The 21048-nt window shown below is 36.6% G+C and overlaps 1 protein-coding gene across 2 annotated transcripts in view; it reads right to left on the bottom strand.

Annotated features, from left to right (window-relative positions):
• NDFIP2 (Nedd4 family interacting protein 2) overlaps nucleotides 1–21048 on the bottom strand; it is a 137484-nt gene that overhangs the window by 18267 nt on the left and 98169 nt on the right. For both annotated transcript variants that reach the window (XM_067016690.1, XM_059042372.2), the window contains 3 exons: nucleotides 12555–12720; nucleotides 8693–8826; nucleotides 2260–2353 (listed from right to left, as the gene is read on the bottom strand). In XM_067016690.1, the coding sequence (XP_066872791.1) occupies nucleotides 2260–2353; nucleotides 8693–8826; nucleotides 12555–12720 (394 nt within the window). The remainder of the gene's footprint in view (nucleotides 1–2259; nucleotides 2354–8692; nucleotides 8827–12554; nucleotides 12721–21048) is intronic.

Raw genomic sequence — 21048 nt, 5'->3', positions numbered from 1 at the left:
TTTACATTTTCTGAACATGGAAGAGCAATTATCTTACCATATTTACGCGTAAACTTTTTTTAGGGTTACGTGTGGTAAGAGACTGAATTGTACACATTGAAAACAGAGAAGGAAAGAATTAAACCAACAAAAGGTTTTAACTGAAATATTCTTATTGATAATCACTGCAGTTTTATTTGCACAACCTGTAAAACCTGAAATGCTTAAATTATAAACCATGCTAAAGAAAATCTATTTCCAGACCTTAGAAATAGACAATAGAACAGAAGCTAGACAATAGCTACTGAACAGTTTAAAGAGTTTGGAAAATATAGCAAGTTGCAATTTGTAGAACAGCCACTAGATGGTAGTGACTACAAATAAATCTATGCTCATTAAAACAAATAAACTGAAGTAGTGGCCTACAGCCCACCCAAAAAATGTACCAGGAAATGAAGGTAAAAAATAATTTATAATCTTACTCTTATAATACTGGTGCAGTATTTGTAGAATAGGAAGCATAAAGATATAAACTGTAGAAACATAATTTAGTAAAAATGTAATAAAAGGCAGGTAATTTACATTTAATATATTAAATGTAAATATTTATATTCATATTAATGTACCACCAGGGGCCAAAAATAAGGTCAACCAAGTGCCTAGGTTACTGTGCATTTACAACACTGGTGTATCAGTGAAATGTTGTCAGATCTAAAAAATTAAGATTGATAAGAAGATAGCATGGTTAAGTGAAGTATAGAAATGGAGAGAAAATAACTAAGCTCTGAGTCAAATAATTAGATGGTGTCAAATAACATGTTTTTATTCCTAAGAAACAGGTATTTATACTAACTACAAATAACTACAATAAATTTAAATTCCTTCTTTTTCCAATGAAGATTTCTTAAAAGACATAACCATGAAATGAATTAATGTTTACACTACTCTTTGTAAAGAAAATATGTGGTAAGCCTGTTATTAATATAAAGGGTTACCAAGTTGAACTTAAACTAAGATAAAAATTAAAGTTCACTAGACTAACAGTACAAAACAGAGTTATTTGTAGCCAAAGTGTTCATTTCCTTTTCATCACACTTAACATCATATCTAACTACAAATTATAACTAAAACCACAAGACATAAATATTGCATATACATTAGCTGATTGCCAACCTGAATATAATTTAGTAAATCTGAAGAGAAAAATCTAACCGCCTGCCCATCCATACACACATTTCTGAGCGGTTCAACTACTTCTATTCTTCAGTAGATGAAATGAAATAAGGAAAGGAAGCAAGAAACCATTTCAAAATGGAGGGAAAGGTAAGGGAATTTTCAGACTCAAAAGTAACTCAACTTAGGAAGTATGTATTTTCTATTTTGTCTATTTTATTTTTTTGTCTATTATTAAAGTTGAATGTGGTACTTTACATAGGTAAAACATTCTTTAGTTCTCTCATCAAAATTAACTCTACAGTTGAAATAAATTAAATCAGCATTCTATCAAAGAAGGTATGAAAGCTTGGGCATTTAACCAGGTTGAGGGCAGAAATTTACCCTATCATAATCTAATAAATGTACTTACTTGAATACTGGGTTTCCAAAAATTATTTTATCAATTTAAACAGTTTGAGTGTCAAAATATTATTTACTGAGTGTACTATTACCACTCCTGAGATAGGAACTGAAATAATGAAGTCTTTCCACAAGTAGCTTAAGTCTACTTTATAAAGTCAAATGTTAATTTAAGAATGTTGCAAAACGTTAAAATTTACTGTTTCTGGTCTTCTAATTACTTGCCATTCCGCACAAATAAGACAAACCTTCATACTCCTGTGTCTCAAATCACATTGTTCCAGTTCCCCAGAATATCTCCTTTTCCAACCCTTCCTCCTGTTTAAAGACACTCAAGTGGAAGTCCTCTGCTCCAAAAGCAGAATTTATCATTTCATTATACGTGCTACTATAGCCCCAAATGGACATGCAGCATTTCACATACAGAAACATATTTAGCTTTAAATATACTTATATATATCTCTATACAGTCAGCATCTAGCATAATAACTGTAGTACAAAGTTACCTGATAAGTGTTTAACAAATTCTAGGATTTGTATCATATGATCACAGTTAGTTAAATGTCAGGAGCAACTTACATTTTAAACAAGGTAAGACACACACTGACAGTGTCTGCCTTCCCTCACTGTCTATGTTACTTTAAATACATACACAACCAATAAATGCAAAAAAATAGTTTGGAAATAGTTTCAGTTTTCACTCACTGAAAAACGCCAGCATGAAAATCCCATCATTACCCACTCTGAGCTGGTCTGCATCACTGAAGTCATCTCTTGTTGGACACTCTTCCTCTTGAATCTGTAAAACATAAACTATTAGAATAGCTCACTAAACTACTGATAATGACAACTTTACTATCTTAAGTATAAAAATTTAAATAAAACCTAATGTCCTCAATGTATTGTACAGGCAAAATGAGATAATGAGTACAGTATCTGATACATAATAAGTACTCAAAAAACATTAGCAAGTATTAATTTTTCATGGACACCCCTGAAATGAGTAACTTTAAAAGTAAACACAGGGCTTCCCTGGTGGCGCAGTGGTTGAGAATCCGCCTGCCGATGCAGGGGACACGGGTTCGTGCCCCGGTCCGGGAAGATCCCACATGCCGCGGAGTGGCTGGGCCCGTGAGCCATGGCCACTGAGCCTGCGCGTCCGGAGCCTGTGCTCCGCAACGGGAGAGGCCACAACAGTGAGGCCCGCATACCACAAAAAATAAATAAATTAAAAAAAATAAAAGTAAACACAAAAAAGATAAACAGTGAATAACATCGACTTAATGAAAATGACATCACAAAAGATCGATGTGACACTGCTGCATCAGTATCAAATGGAAAGAGGATTTTTCATAATCAGTGGTGAACTCTAAATTGGTACAAACTCTGGCAATATGGCAATATTTATCAAAAATTAAAATGTACACATCCTTTGACACAGTAATTCCAGCTCATGAAATATAAGAAACGATGTATTACAGATAATTTACTGCAGCAATGTTAATAAGAGCAATAATTTAGACACAATCTAAATGCCCATCAATAGTGGGCAACTGTCAGGAGATAATTCTCTGTGAGTCTTTCATGTTTCTACATGTCTCCCAGGTAGAGGCATTGGTTACCTTTTTTCTGTATTATCTTTTCAAGGATGCTTATATAGTAGATGGCTTTGGGAGAGAGAAATAGTATCTCTCTCCAGAGCAGATGCTTATTGGCCATTAGAAAATTTTGGGCTCCCCTGAACTCAGGGTTCCACACTGCGAGCAGAGGCATTGCTTGGCCCTCTCTGAGTTGCCCTGCAGGAGCTGAGGCTCAGGAAACTGCCATGAGAAAATTCTAATACCCTGGCTACTACTACTGCTGTGAATAATAAAGTTTCTGTCTCTGACCCAGCAGTCCTGTGTCTTCTGTGAGCATCCACAAAACTGTGACAAGCTAATCAGTTAGCTTGCAAGTAAGCTAAAATCTCCGACCATTTATAATTCTTGAGATCAATGAAATAAATTATTGTATATCTAAAACAATGAAATTCAAAAAGCAACGTAAAGATTTAAAAATAAATTATAATCTCCAAAATATATTAAGTGAAAATCATTTATATAGTACAATATTTTTGTGTACAAAAATAATATACAAACACATTACTGTAGTTGCTTATAAATGTCGAGAAACTTCTCTGGAAGCACGTACAAAGTCTGTTATCACTAATTGCCTCCAATATTCAACAAATATTGATAGAATACCCATTCTACATAAGACTTTGCTTCCTGGTACTTGGGATATATGAATGTACGTAAAACAAAGATGCTTGCCTTTCTGAAGCCTATATCCCAGTGAGGGGAGCCGGACAATAAATAAAGACATAATAAATAAGTTACTTATACAAAAGGTATAAATGCTCTGCAAAAAAAAAAAAAAAGTAAGGAAAGGATGTTTAGGGGGAAAAAAGTAAGGAAAGGATGTTTAGGGAAAAAAAATGTAAGGAAAGGATGTTTAGACTGTTTAGTAAGGGCTACAGTTTTCAATATGGTGGTCGCATAAGCCTCATTAAGGTGCCACTGAGCAAAGAATTAAAGGAGTGGTAAGAGAGTCAGCCATGCAGCTTATCTCATAGAGGAGTGTTTTAGGCAGAGGGTAAGCCAGTGCCAAGTTCCTAAGAGAGAATCAGACCTGGCCTGTGACAGAAATGGCAAGGAGGCTAACATGGTCGAAACCACAGTGAATAAGAGAGAAAACAGGAAGAAATAAAGCCAGAGTCCACTAACGGACCCTGGATTTTACTGAGTGAACTGGGAGGTCTTACAGAGTTTTGATCAAATGATTGACATGACCTGATTTACAAACTCACTATTCTCTATGTTACATATACATAACCTCAGTTGGGTATTAATTTTCAATTTTGTGTTAGTACACACAGAGGATCAGAGAAGCTCAGTGCCTTGCCCAAGATCACATAATGAGTTAGGTCAAGGCAGCACTTAAATCCAGGATACCAATGTTCTCTCCATGCAGTCATGGTAGTCTCACTACATATATTGCTTTTCTGAAAGAAAAAGACTTTCAAAACCATATTGCTCATTATTTAGGCAAAAAGATCCCTTAAACTCTGCAGTCACATATCCTTATGGTCTTATGGTCAATTTAATAATTGGCAATGATTAAATACATACTAATGAATTTTTATATCATTTCAAGCTAATTCAAGAAATAAACATTAGAGCACAGTAGAAGGCCAAAAACACACTGTCAATATGATGGCAAGAATATAAAATTTCGGGCTTCCCTGGTGGCAAAGTGGTTGAGAATCTGCCTGCCAATGCAGGAGACACGGGTTCAAGCCCTGGTCTGGGAAGATCCACATGCCGCGGAGCAACTGGGCCCGTGAGCCACAACTACTGAGCCTGTGAGTCTGGAGCTTGTGCTCCGCAGCAAGAGAGGCCGCGACAGCGAGAGGCCTGCGCACCGCGATGAACAGTGGCCCCCACTCGCCGCAACTAGAGAAAGCCCACGGACAGAAATGAAGACCCAACACAGACAAAAATAAATAAATAAATAAATAAAAGAATATAAAATTTCGTACTCTTTTTGAAACACCAGTCCAAGAGATTTTATCATAGGACATAATATTTTTTTCTTTTCAAAAAATTTATTTTATTTTATTTTATTTTCTGGCTGCGTTGGGTCTTTGTTGCTGTGCAGGGGCTTTTCTCTAGTTGCGGCGAGCAGGGCTACTCTTCGTTGCGGTGCACAGGATTCTCATTGCGGTGGTTTCTCTTGTTGCAGAGCACGGGCTCTAGGCGTGCAGGCTTCAGTAGTTGTGGCACTCGGGCTCAGTAGTTGTGGCTCGTGGGCTCTAGAGCACAGGCTCAGTAGTTGTGGCACACAGGCTTAGTTGCTCCACGGCATGTGGGATCTTCCTGGACCAGGGCTCGAACCCATGTCCGCTGCATTGGCAGGTGGACTCCCAACCACTGTGCTACCAGGGAAGCCCAGGACATCATTTTTAAAAAGATAGAAGACATATGCACAAAGATGTCCCTTACAACATTAACACTGGAAAACACAAACACTCTTGAAAAGAATCTAATTGTTCATTAGAGAGGAATGGCCACTATATTATAGTATATTGATTCCATGGAATTTCACTCAACCATTAACATAACAGAAAAATATTTACATAAAATGCTTAAAAAATAAAAGATAGTAGCTATGCAATAATTTCAATTACATTAAACATTGACTTATAAACCCTAAAATTGGTAAAAAAAAAAAAAATTAAAACGAAGAGCTGTAATAGGACAACAGTCATATTTTTCTTTCTAATTTCCCACAGTGGCTAATTTAAAGAAAGCATTCATTAACTTAATTAACTGTTATTTATTAAACACCAAGGATGTGCCAGATAATAGCTAGATGCTAGAAATGTAAACACAAGGTCGTCTTGGAGTTGTTCACAATTTATCAAGTGCTAGCTTTTACGTCAAAAGACAAGTTACTGACACACAATTTTAAACAAGGTACAAAAAAATGAACCCTGTGCACTATATATGGTCATAATATGAGACTAAGTGACAAGCCATGTTCTAAAAGTTTTATAAAGTGAATCATGTGAAACAAATATTTTTCAGAGAAATATTAAAAATGGGCAATACACTTCAGTAGATCAATGAGTCATCACATAATCATACCTGCAACCCTACTCATGAGAAATAAGAAACAGTAGAAAACAGTATTGTTTCCAAGTCTCCAGGCTACCTACATTCCCCCAATGAGACTGGATTTAAGAAATAAACTTTCAGCTTATCCAGCTGAGATTCATTTACAACTGAATGTACTCAAGTGCTAATCAGACCAGTTTTTTTATCTGAATCAGGTATAGAAATTCATACTGAATGACACTTTGTAGAAAGAGGGTGCTGGAGCACTGGGATAAAAACTGACGAATTTGAAAAATGTTTTTACAAGGACCTAAGTTATAAGTTAGTCTCTTCGTACAACTCTGATTTGCTTTCCATAAAATTTTCCACAATTCTCACAAGCTAGAGTTACAATGGTATCGGAAATGGGTGAAAACAGAAAACTTTTCTTTATGGACATATTCCAGTTCAGGCTGGGAATCATATTACTTTCTAAAAAAAAACAAGACACTGGAAATGATGAAGGGTTTTTAATAGTAACACTTCAGAGTTTTCTTTCCAAAAGGTAAAATCACCTTTATGCTTACCTCAAAGCACAGAGAACAAGACTTAATGCTTCCTACTTTCTCTTTAGAGTTCTATCCAACTGTGTAGAAGTTAGGGCAATAGAGGAGCCAAGGTCCTAAACATAATTTAAGGACCTTTACCATTTCCGAAGTCCCTAGGAAAACACTCCCTGAGAAAAGGAGTTACTGTCCTACTTCACTGAGAGTTTGTGCATAAAAATATAATGCATGTACAAACACACATGCACTAATAAAAACTCCACACCTTAATAGATCTATCCTCCTTCTCCATAATTCTCCCCTCCCAACGTCAAAAATCCTTACTGACTGAACCATATTTATGCCACGGTCTTAAAAGAAACTTACTTCCCCCTCAGAAGGAAAAGAAAGCAGTAATAGGAGCTTCTCTGGTGGTGCAGTGGTAAAGAATCCATCTGCCAATGCAGGAGACGCAGGTTCGAGCCCTGGTCCAGGAAGATCCCACATGCCGCAAAGCAACTAAGCCTGTGTGCCACAACTACTGAGCCTGAGCTCTAGAGCCCACGAGCCACAACTACTGAGCCCGTGTGCCACAACTACTGAAATCCGCACGTCTAGAGCCCGTGCTCCGCAACAAGAGAAGCCGGCACACCGCACTGAAGAGTGGCCCCTGCTCACCACAACTAGGGAGAAGCCCACGTGCAGCAACAAAGACCCAACACAGCCAAAAGTAAAACAATTAATTAATTTTTTAAAAATCAATAATAAATTTGAGGTTTACTACCTTTACTTATGCGCCCCAAACTATTTATGATGACGTTTAACTCTGTGTGTGTTGGAGGATGCGAGTCGGAGCAGGTCTGAAGAGGGTTGTGGCTGATGAAAGAAACCTGTCCAGGAAAAATGCTTACCCATCAAATAATCTATGCGCTGGGCTCTGGCCTGATGGCAGCAGCACAAGAATGCTATACATACAAGCACCTTCTTCTCCCTCTTCCCCTCACCTAATTCTAGCTTTCCTGTGTCACGTGATATTTCTGTCTCTTTTTCCTGAACAAAATGCGGTTAACCCAGAATTTGACATTTCTAAAGACTAAAGCAAGAAATAAAGGTAACAAATTCTAGTCCTGCTTGCAGCCACATTAAAATGTAAATAATTTCTACCTTTTACCTGACCGAAGAATACCATACATACATCTCATTGATTCTCCATTACTGAGACAACCACTCCTTTTACCAGAACAGGAAATAACACACGTGTGTATCACTGACTCTATTACTAAGACAGGGAGATGAGGGAGAAAAAAGGGTGGTGGAATCTTTGACCATCATTCCCAAATTCTAGGGTGGCATGTGTTCAAAGGACAAAAAAAAAAAAAAAGTGAATTGACAAACATTATTTTGTAGGCCTGGTAACTTTTCTTTGTGTCTTTAACCTACCTTGAGTTCATTCATAGAGTCACGAAACTGGCTATACTAATATATAAAAAATGAATAGAAAAAAATGATCTATAACTATAGTATGGACCACAGAATCTAAACTATAAAAGAAGGGAAATAAGGATATTGAAGACACTTCATTGACAGTGAAGAGGTCAACGGGGTGGGGGTAACTTGAATGAGGGAGTCGGAAGTATGGGGGGTGAAGGTTAGTGCATGAGATGCCTGAAATCAAGACTTAGGAAATGATAAATTAGTGGTAAAGATTCCGCCTAGGATGACCACAAGCGAAGACAGGGTGCAGGACAAGACCAATAGAAATCGAAATCGAAATGAGAAGGTCAGGGAATGCAGAAGGTAAATTTAAATAGGAGAGTGCCAAAAAATGATGACACAAATAAGTAGTAGTAAATACTAAAAAACTGCAAGCACATAGAACTATTTTTGATATTACTGAACATACGTATCAATTAACACAAATAATATTCTCAAAAGGAAATGATAACATTGTCTTACTCTTTGAGATGTTTCTGCTGCTGCAGCTGCCATTGCAGCAGCTTTGGCCTTCTCAGCTTCATCATATGTAGGAAGAGAGGTAGCAACACTGTAAGGAGGTGGCACAGGATAAAACTCACTGTAAACTTCTGTATCTGAAGAAAAGGATTTTTTAAAAAGATAACCATTAAAACAAACTAATATTATGTTTACAGCCAGAACATAATTTAATAAGTTACAGAACACCACTAAAGACTATCACTGCTACTTGTACTCCTATGTTATAAGCTATATAACACATAAATTACTTCTACATTGTATATATTATTTTAGTCCTATATTTATTATCAAGAGAAAGAACCGATAAATATTATCTAACAGCTGATATACCAAACAAGAACATCAAGAATGAGACTCTGAAAATGTGGGCAACACAAAGGAGGTAAGAAACTCACCATATATGATCATCCTCTATGTTCCTATTCCTATGCTCAAAGACTTTATTTGCCCATAATCTCACAGCCAAAAAGTAAAAATATCAGGAATAATGGTCACAAACACTGAAACAGCACTAGCCATTTACAACAGCACTGCTAAATACATTAACCTTAGCAACTCTGAGGTTCAGTTAAGTGATTTGCCTAGTATCACACAAGCAAGAAATGGCAGAAGCCAGGGATTTCCTGACTCCAAATACTTTATTATTTATTTATTCTCATATTTACTTGATAATATATAGGACGTTAATTTTTCTACACAGGTCAATTTTAACAATTCCTAAGAAAACTCAGTATTTTTCTTTGCTAAAAGATTGATGATTTTTAACTCTTTTTTTACTCTTGTCCCTTCTCCCATTTTCCCCCCATCTACCTAGTTCTTTAGGTTTTCTTTTTTAGAAGAATTTATCCCTCCCCAATTTTTAAGCTATTTTTGAAATATGATCTGCAGAAGTATATTACAATATTAAATACAGACTGCTAATTTTTTTTTAAAACTGCATCATTTATTGCCAACTTTGGTATAAGTAAAATCATACACACAGATCAATCAATTAATTAGACTTATGCTAGAATCACTGACATGAAAAACAGGTAGATTCTAAAAGGAGTACATACCACAATGTTTGACATCACCTCTGTGGTTTCCTCTATCATAACTACAGCATTTTTACGTCTTCTACATTGTTCACAATTTTACCTATCTTTATCAGATTTTCTTGCATTTTCCACATGAAAAAACACTGCAGTCCAGCAATATTTTTCCTGTTGTGTTTTAATGTACTTGGGTTTTAAAATAAGTATTTTTAATGCTATCAATAAGAGCTAAGGATCTGAAGTTAGGCAATTTTCAATCTAATAACAGGAAGTGGTTAGTGGGAGTATAATACTGAATGTTATCCACCAAAAGTCACAAGAGTCATAAATTCTTAGAAAAGACATTATTAGGATGTAAAAACCCCAAACACAGTCAAGTAAATAGATTTCTTTAATTCTGAAGACTAGAGTAGAAGCAAAATTTAAGTAAAAACCATTATTATGAATTTGAGCAATAACATTAAACTATACATTTTTAAAACCGGAACAATGGCATATATTATCCAAGGAGATGAGATCCTTACATTAAAAATAGATATGTAAGTTTCTGAAAAGTTTCAAGACCCAAGATAGAAAAAATATCTCCACCAATTACAGGTGAAAGTTGGGAAGAAACACCTTTAATTTTCACTTGTTAATTTTACTTACTTTTCTTCTACCCTTGAAGGCAGTGGTTGGTTCTCAACCACAGAATTTAAAGTCTGGGGAGCTCCAATCCCAGCTCCTCTTCTTAGAAGTTATGTGACCTCAAGCAAATCACTTAAGCACTGTGAAGTTCCACTTTCTCATCCATAAAACTGACCCAGGGAGGCTATTACTTGCTATTATGGGATGAAATAGAAGAGTATTCAAGAGGACTCTGTAAACTGTGAAGCATTATGCAAATGTCACCTTTTATAACTGATGTTGCTCAGATCTACAAAAGCAGCCGTAAAGTGACCTACTGAAGAACATAATCTCCACAGAAAACTGGCACTGCCCATGCCTAAAATATAACAACACTAGGAAGCTGAGGGAAAATAATATCAACAGTTTTCATTAAACAGAAACCCAAAATTCTAGAATTACTCAGTTCTTGTGCTCAATTATAGTCAGGAATGGCCTTTTAGCACAGGTGAAAAAATTAAAAAGACCAGCAATCACAGAGGAGACTGTGAGAATAACTGAACTTCTAGGTACCAGGCTCCACTTGTTTCACAGTTGAAATTTATCTAACCTTTAAAAATGTCATGCTACATTATCAAAACTATTCCAGATCATAGAAAAACGAGAAGCTTCTCAATTCACTTTATGTTGCTTCCATAATATTAATACCCAAACCAAAAAGAGAGCACATAAAGTTATAGATCACACTAATAAAGCTGCAAAAACTCTAAATAAACTATTAACAAATTTAAATCCAGGAAAGATTAGAACATGATGACAAAAAGAATTTATTCTAAGAATATAGGGATGGATTAGCTTAAAGAAGACATTTGTTAATAATACATTTCATTACAACAAAAATTGAAGGAGAAAAACCATGTAATTTTACAATAAGGCACCAAAAAGATGACTCCCAGGTTGCTGGCCTGCCGGAGCCATTTACTGAAATGGCGAAGACTGTCAAAGGAGAAGCTCTGGTGGTAGAGGGAAGAGGCTGTATACAGTTGTGGTGGTGATATTCTTTGAAACTCTTCCCATGAAGAGGTGGAGACTAATTCCTCAATAATCTTGAATAGAGACTAAGTGACTCGCTTCTAACAGCCTGAATGTGGCAGATGTGACACTGTGACTTTTAAGGCAATGTCACAGATTCCATTTGGCTTCCCCTCAGAATGCTTGTTCTTAGAAGCCAGCCTCCGTTCAGTGAAGAGCCCAGGCCACAACAAGACGCCACATATGGTTGTTCTGGCCAACAGCCTCAGCTGAGGCCCTAGCATCAGCCAGCAAACATGTGAATAAGGAAGCCTGCAATTACCTCCAGTCCCAGAGTCAACATCAGACAACAATCACATGAGACCCTAGCAGAGAACTTTATAAAGGAGCCCAGTTCCCCCCAAATCATGAGAATTAACAAGAATAAATGATTGTTATTTTACTCCATTAGGTTTGAGGTAGTCTGTTAAACAGCAATAGCAACAGTAGCCACAACAAAGGGATTGCAATTTCACTCTCAGCATCTTCCACCATAGAATGATTAACTTAGCATTACTGGGAAAACACACATTGTGACCAGAGAAATAGATGAGGGTACTTCTTGAGAATGACCTGCAAGGATAAGATGAACAGTAGGAAGCAGTAATCACTGCCTTGTATCCAGGAAATATTACCATGTGTAGGGGGGACATTATGTGTACCCTTCACCTCCATTCACATGTACTTACCACATTCTCACTCACATTCATCGTTAATAATACCTTGTTTATGACTATAAAAGTAAACATACACACATATGGGCATGTTTATATATTCATGTGTGTATGCATTATATGTGTGCATGAATATATATGTATATATGGTTATTTCTTCCAAAAGTTATATGGCTACTCCACCGGGAAGGGATTCTAGTAAGCATAAGAAAGTTTAACAAGCTACACTTTAAAATTAATTTTTAAAACAATGAGACAGGTAATCTATGAAATATTTTATAAACTATCTTTAGAAAAACCTTTTTTAAAAAAAATCATAAAACCGAAGAAGCCCATTAACAGACTTGATAATTACACAAAACCACACTGGTAAAAACAAAACAAAAAATCGAGCTATTAAAAACATTACTAGTTGTTTCATACTAAAAACAACAATACCTGAAGTTGTAGGTACTTCCACAGTAATACTGCTATAAGGTGGAGGAGAAGAGTCAGTCTCAAGTCCAGATGCTGAAGGAGCAGCCTGCACATTTTGTGGTGTTGGGTTTGAAGTTGATGGTTGCTCTACAGCAGATGATTCTGAATTATCCTCTTCATTGTGAAGCTAAGAGAACAAAGGAAAATGAAAACATTAATGTGAATCAAATTTTTAAAAAAATGTTAAAGATCGTTTCAGGCAAAGAATCATTTTTTAGCTAAAAACAAGGTAAAATAGCATTTTAAAAGATGAACAAAATTTTTAAGAGACATAATCAGTCATTAAGAAGTTTAGAATTTTGGGGGCTTCCCTGATGGCGCAGTGGTTGAGAGTCCGCCTGCCGATGCAGGAGACAGGGGTTCGTGCCCCGGTCCGGGAAGATCCCACATGCCGCAGAACAGCTGGGCCCGTGAGCCATGGCCGCTGAGCCTGCGCATCTGGAGCCTGTGCTCCGCAACGGGAGAGGCCACAACAGTGAGAGTCCCGCGTACCGCAAAAAAAAAAAAAGGCAACTTTTTCCGTAAACACTATGGAGAAACAATGTTGCCTGCCATTCCAGTAAACAATGAATGTTGCCCACCATCAAATCATCAGCCACTGCAACCAACCCCACACAGTGCACCCTGAGGGGAACTCAGGATGGAGAAAAACAGGATACCAGGCCTAGATAGTTAAGAAGCATATCTAAAGAACAATGTCAATAAGCCCAGACTCTTGCATCTCCGCATACATAGAAAAGCCCTGAAATCATTAACTTACGATGTCTGCTTTGTGTGATCAGCAGTAATCTCATGTCCTACTACTTCCCCCTACCACCCCGGCAAAAACTCCAGTGTAATCGGCTCCTCCCCGTCCTCCTCTTCACAACAGCACCTCAGAGCTCTCTGAGAGGCCGTCTCCTGGGCTATAATCCTCAGTACGGTCCTCAAAGAAAACATAACTCGCAATTTTTAGGTTATGCGTTTTTCTTCAGTCGACAGCACCAAAGTGTATACAATAACATCCACTCACAGAAACTGAATCCTAAAGGTCAAATAAGCATAAAGTCAACTCTGTATGAGCTTTTACATTTATTTACTTGCAGCACTTTTCCAAGTAGGCACTAAATGAGCACCCCCTTGACTAGCGACACTCTGCCCTGGTGTCATAACGCATCTTCTACGTTTCCCATTACAAGGCACCCAGGAGAATTCCCAACGCGGTCATCTTTGACAACACTTTTGAGAGCAAAAATGTCAGATGAACAAGTTAAGGCAAATAAAGTACAGATAAATCCTTAGTATATACTCAGTAATTTAGAATATATTAGTATATTTAGCATATATAGTAATTAATATTACTAAACAAATAACAATAAGGTGTCAAAAAAGAGGAAGCCACTTTTCCATATCTACTATTAATACTGCAAATGTCGATGAAATGTATTAAAGAGAAAATCCAACATGACAAACAACTCTCCTCCAGTTCCTCACAAGAAACACCCCCCACCACATCAAATATATAAATATGCTCCCCAGAATGACCAACTCTCTTCTTGAACCTGTCAAAATATATTCAAACAACTACAATAAAAAGAATAATTACAGATACTTTTACATATGATCTCAGAAGTAAAGCTTTGGAACTTATAAAACAACCAATTTATTTCAACTGCCTTACCTAACACCTCCAGTTTTGTTTTTACAAAATTATAATATAGGGGACTTCCCTGACAGTCCAGTGGTTAAGACTCCACGCTCCCAATGCAGGGGGGTACGGGTTCAATCCCTGATCGGGGAACTAAGATCTGGGCGTGCCACACAGCACGGCCAAAAAAAAAAAAATTATATATATATAAATATATTACAGTGAACAGTTGCTCTGTGTTAACAGTAAAACCCAATAACTCAGTCAACAATCTCTACCCACTGTAGCATAGAACTTCCAATTTACTTTAAATGTAACACTGTATTTTGATATCTTTGGTGTCTCCATAAATTAACCTACTGTGTGATGAGACAAAATTATTTTTAAGGAAGGACAAGAAAAATTTTAACATAAAAATTTTTCTGCCATTTGAGGCACTACCCCCTCCCCTTTAGTGTGCATTGTGCGTCTGCCCTATACATTAACTAGATCCCCTTAGAAGACGCAGGAACGCCTGCTCACTCAAAAAATTAATTTCCATCTGCTGCCAGCAAGGTAACTCCTTAAGAGAGAACATTCCTTTCTCAATTCTGTAAGGAGTCACAATGACCCCACTACTCACCTTGTTGGACTATGTAAACTGTCAATATGTTACTCTGTCTCAAAAACTTCTATAACTAACTGTGCTTTGACCTCTAACCAGCAGGACAGCCCTAGGAGCTCTCTGAAAGACTGTCTCCCGGGTTATAATCCTTAGACTGGCTCGAATAAAAATTTCCATTTTGTTCTTAGATTGACTATTGTTTAATTTTTTCGACATCTGATTGCCTTTTAACTAAGTTCTTACAAGGGTTCAAATTAAGTTACATGTTTATCAAATTAGACAATGCCAATTTGTAGAACATTTTTCCTTAATCATGCTGCTATATGGTTAAATGGTTCTATTTTACATTCTATAACAATTACCTAAACAGCAAAAAAAAGGGTGGGGGAGGAGTGGGGTGGGACCTACATATATTCAGTAATGAACCAGGCTCTTGTGTCCCATCCACACATCACCTCAAAAGTTATCTTCCCAGGGAATTAATTCCCTGGCCGTTTCACTGCAGAGGGAGCAGGGTTCGATCCCTGGTCGGGGAACTAGGATCCCGCAAGCCAAAAAAAAAAAAAAAAAAAGAAAGTTATCCTCCCAGCTTGTCCTATTTATGAGCCTCCTGGAAAAAAAATGTGGGCAATAGCACGTGAAAATTAAAATATCTTTCATCTAGTGACCAGGGTGATGAAAAGTTGCACACTAAGCCATAGTTTTTTACTCTGAAGGGTAAAACGATGACAAGAGGGCTTTGTTAAACGTATCTATCTATCGCTAGTTTTTATAGATGTATATCAAGTATTTTTAATGATAAGGAAACTGTAATCATTATGATTAGCTAGCTGGAGGTCTAGCCTTCCTGTGTATAAACCTATTGTTTCTTTTACTTTAATTGGCGTGTCTCCTATACATATCCCTTTATTCTATTTTAAGGTGATAAAATACTAATGTAATAACTAGAAACTTTATTTTTCAGAAGCTAGAGATCTCACTGAATGTTTTGTAAACATACCAAGATGAGAATTATGGACGTGCAATCAAGTGTTGTTTAGTGAACAGTGCCCTGTACCAGGGCCTGGTAGGTTAGCCAGTTGTATGGTCTTTTTTTTCACCCTTCTTCTCATTTCTTTTCTGTTTCAGTTTGGGCACAGAAATTGAACTACAGGGCAGAACTGTAAGATTTTTGGGAAATAAAAACCGAGCTATCTTTAAAGTTGTTTACTTAAAAAAGTTTCTAAAGAACTAATATATGTTGTATACTGCCATATTCTGACTACATTTATTACCAAAGGGCAAAACTGGGAAGAAGAGTTAGTAGTTGCAAGGAGATAAATTTTAGCTCAATAAAAAAATTTAAAAATTTTTAGTTAGAACTTTTTAATTTTTAGAGTACTAGCTTTTCTGTGGGGCAACAAATCTTTTCAGGCAGATTTTGGATGACTATCTGGCAAGACTGTTCTATAACTAGGATGACCATACAGCTGTTTTCCCCAGGACAGTCCCACTTTACACCTATGTGTCACAGCCCCATTCAATTTAGCATTTTCTCCATCCCGTTCATTCTCAAAAAAACTGTATGGTCGGTAAACTGACATACAATGGGATTCTTGCCCTTTGTACAAAATTAGTAGATGACAAAGGTTCCTTCTGACTCTAAGATAACATGATTCTAGAAAAAAAAACCTCTGGTAGCCTCTATCATTCAACGTTGCCTTATCTAACACCTGATTTAGAGAAGCAAACAGATATGTGTTGCAGTAAAATCAATCTGTAGAGTCAAGTTACTCTTTTAGTCACCCAAGAAGAAAGTGAGCTACCTTATCTATACTCCTAGGGATAAGGTGCTAAGAAATTTCTACAAACAGCCCAACTGTTAAAACCAACAGCTCAGAAGATAAGAGTCCCACAAAACAGTGCTGCTTAGCAAAGGGAGCTTAGATTTTCTACCAATAACACTGAATTACAACAGTCGTCCTCATGCACACACATACCATTAAGCAAATGAACAGAATCTTCTTAATTTGAGGTTTACTCCCCACCAAATTTTTTCCACTAAACTTTTGCTGTCTCTGGATACCTTTCTTCTAATGAGAACCAGCCTATGATAAAGCAATGATCAGCAAATGATTCGAAAATGATACAAATGATTAGGAAAGAGCACATAAGCAACAAGTAAATATTAAAGGAAAAATATTTACCGTGCCTAATTTTCACCTTCTTCTTTTGAAAGTACAGAAGTTTGGTTACAGTTTTATATTTCATAATATAATACAGGCATAATTCTGCTGGTAAAAACCTTTCTTGTTAGTATGAGAGAAGATCATTATTTCATGGTGTTCTACAAAGAGCACAGTGGGCTTCAGATGCTCTGTCACCTGAGCAAGTCTGCAAAACAACCGTTAAAAACCAAGTATCATCAGATATTTTATCAAGACATAACAAAGTGTCTTTTAAACAAAAAGGATTCTTACTTCATTTTTAAACTGTCTGCTCATGATATGTCAACTGAAAGAAAGGTGTAAAAGAATATATACAGTATAACTGAGTCTTTTTAAATAATGAGAGAGATAAACACAACATTGTAGATCAACTATACTTCAATAAAACTTTCTTTTAAAAAGCTGTTTTCTACAAATTCAAAAAAAAAAAGAGAGATTATTTGTGTAGTACATATAGGCAATCAAAATTTCTGGAAGGATACACAAGAAACAGCAAAGAGCTACAGGTGGGGAAGAGATTTCATCATTCTCTACTATTTGATTTTTCACCCCAAACATAAATTACTTTGAATTTTTAAATTTTTAATAAATAAAACCAAAATGCAAAAGTCCTCTAATTTGTGATTTGCCATGTCACACAGGCAACAATGTTAAGGTAAACATTATATCCTATGATAAAAAAGCTTTTTCCACATAAAATGTAATAGCATTATAATAGCTTCCCTGGGTTTATGTATATACAACTTTCTATTAAAAATGACACAATGTGAAACTGTAACCACAGGAAAAATATATGTGAAGAATGCAAATGAGGAACTGTATCTGTTTTTTTAAAGGAAAAATTGAGAGGGATAATTAATGGGGCAACAGAGTGATTAAAGAACATAAGACCAAATTTATATTGCCACACTAGACAGTTCTTCTGAGCTTCTGACCTAGATATCCACTCATTAATTCATTTCTTAAAACAACATTAAACATAATCACATACTAAAAAGGGGCTCTAGGCTCTTTATATACAATTCTTTTCCTCCCATACTGCACTGCCTAGTTGACTTCTACGCACAGTTCAGGTCTTAGCTTAAAATCAAGTTCTCGGACTTCCCCGGTGGCGGAGTGATTAAGAATCCGCCTGTCAACGCAGGGGACACGGGTTCGAGCCCTGGTCCGGGAAGATCCCACATGCCGCGGAGCAACTAAGCCTGTGCACCACAACTACTGACCCTGCGCTCTAGAGGCCGCGAGCCACAACTACTGAAGCCTGCATGCCTAGAGCCCGCGCTCCACAACAAAAGAAGCCCCGGCTCGCCGCGACTAGACAAAGCCCGCGCAGCAACGAAGACCCAACGCAGCCATAAATACATACACACATAAATAAGTTTTTTAAAAAAATTCAAGTTCTCAAGAAAATCTTTCCTATCTCTCAAAAGTAGATTAGGACACAATCTTAAAGCACCCTGTTCTTTAGCACACCTACTACAATAGCAATTATTTATGTGATCATTCATTTACAATCTGTTTTCCCAGCTAAAGTAAGAGCTCTACAAAACTGGAGGTTATGTTTGTCTTGTTGAACACTACAAAAATAAGCTCCAAAGTATTTGGAATCAACTTTGGTTAAAATTAAAAGGAAATGCAATATAGGTCACCAGTCACAACAGTATAAAGTGGAAAGACTGGAGAAATAACCTTGCTATAACCCAAGTACTTTGAAGTCTCTAACAGCTAGTTATTACCTTAGTTACGTTAAAGGAGAAAGAGTTAGAATATATTTACGTCCCAATGACCTCCAAGGAACAAAGAAACCAAACAGATGGGATAAAGATCTTATATAAATTGCTATTTTCAGAAGAATTCAGCCTCCAGTTAAATTCCTTTTTATATGCTAAAATTGCAATGTAAATCAGCTAGATCCTAAAATTCTCTCTTTGAATACAAAGTGCTCTATATAGTATACTCATTAGCTGTGTTCATAGTCCTTTAATTAAATGACAAATACTTGATCTTATTCTTAAATGTTTATATCAACAGAAAGATACACTTTTCAAAATTCTATTTAGCTTACTCAGATCTTACCTAAGAAAATACATATTTACAAATCTGCCCTATAATTATGCCTCTTTAGCAATAGGTCAATATGATCTTAACACAGATTATCATAGTCCAAGGGGAAAAAAAAGAGAAAAGAAAAAAAAAGAAAGGAGAAAAAAATATTTTAGTGCTGGGCTGGCAATTTCTCATACTTTCTTTCATCTAAGGTTGTCTGTCTACGGGGCACTGCTCCCTGCCCTCCCCCACTTACCTTCTCGGTCTCCCCCTAATTTCTCAATCTAGCACACATGAATTGAGCATAAAAAGACCATAATGTATGCCATAAATGTCTATATATTTTGTCATAGGAAGATGTTCAGCTTCAGCCTCATCTTTCGTGGTTTTAGACCAAAATATGTGTGTTACATAACATATTTTAAGTTTATTTTTAAAAGACTGCATTTTTCAAACCTGGTCAGTACTTGGGTTTTTGTCCTCTACGACTCAAGCAGCTTTTTGAGATATATTTGTTGATGACTACGCTGTGGTCTTAAGCAATTAAGTACTATCTACGTTGGTCAGGATAATTTTCTCCTTTGGCACTGCAACTGCTTCCCAACCAGCCTGGCCCTCCTCCTGGGCTGGGTCCGGTGTCAAAGGTGGGCAATAACATAAACTAAGATTAACCACTTAGAGGATATAGAACACTGCCATGGAAATAATGATACAGAGCAATTCCAGGGTTTAAGATTTCCTTAATTGGTTTGGGGACCATAATTTAGAAATCCCGATGGAGAAGGTGCCCCTACGCATTTTTTATAAGCAGAAGAAAATTTTAATGATAATGTTTGAATTTACAAAACTATTCAAACCCTGAGTTTTCAAAATAGCTCAATGTTCTGATTTTTATAAGCTAACATACTGGTATTTGTAAAGAAATAAATGTTCCCTGCCATTCCAGTTCTACAAGGATAAAGCCATTAACTGCCCTGGCCCAGGGACAGCGCACCCTGAGGGGGATTCAGGATGGTAAAAAACAGGAAACATTCTGTGCTTTGGATATACTGGCCCTTAGATAGTTAAGATACATATCTAGAAAACAATTCAAATGACCTCAGATTCTTGCATCTTCCCATACACAGAAAAGCACCAAAATCATTCACTTCAGATGTCTTCTTTGTGCTTAGCAGTAATCTTTTTATCTTGACTACATGGTTTTCCCAGCAAATAAAGTTCATGGGCATCCTGGCTCCTCCCTTACCTCTTTGGAGCAGTTCCTCGGAGATGAGAGGCTATCTCTCTCAGGCTATAGGCCTCAGTAAGGTCCCTGAATAAAACTGAACTCACAACATTTATGTCCTGCATGTTTATTTCAGTCAATGTATCCTGTCCAACATAAGCAATGATAAATATAATGACAATGGCAACTTATAATGAAAGGTTCTTTTCTGTTTCCATAATCAAATTAAATAAGAACCCTTTGACAGATTCTCCAGAAAGTTTTTTACCTGCATGCACCAAAATAAGTCAGGAAATGTCTTAACTGGTAAAGTTTAAAAAGCAAAATTGGCTAAAAAGTATACTTCATAATAGAGAAGTGAATCTCAAATATTAAAGTATAGTAATAATATTAAAATAAGCCCCCTTCTAGCAATCAAAAATCTGAACATTCAAGAGGTTTTAAAAGCAAAACTATTCAGGCACGAGAATAAAAAACAAGAGCTAGTAAACTCTAATTGCAACCATTTCCTTCCAGGAAACTATCAGTTCCAAGTTTGTGCTGTACTTCTTGAGGCCCTAGAAGCTTAAGAGACCTTTTACGTAAATCTGGGAATATTATTACCTTCCTACTCAGATCATAAGCATGTGAAATTTAGGAAGTATGCTTCATTCGTCGTGGTACCCCCTAAAACAGGTAGCAGAGTTTAGGACACAGAATAAGCTTCACATTAAATATGCAGTCCTCTAGGCCTCCCAGAGTTTTTC

This window comes from Kogia breviceps, chromosome 16 (genome assembly GCF_026419965.1).
Source record: "Kogia breviceps isolate mKogBre1 chromosome 16, mKogBre1 haplotype 1, whole genome shotgun sequence".
Lineage (NCBI taxonomy): Eukaryota > Metazoa > Chordata > Mammalia > Artiodactyla > Physeteridae > Kogia > Kogia breviceps.
The sequence above is the reverse complement of the archived record's forward strand: the minus strand, read 5'-3'. Positions and strand labels throughout refer to the sequence as shown.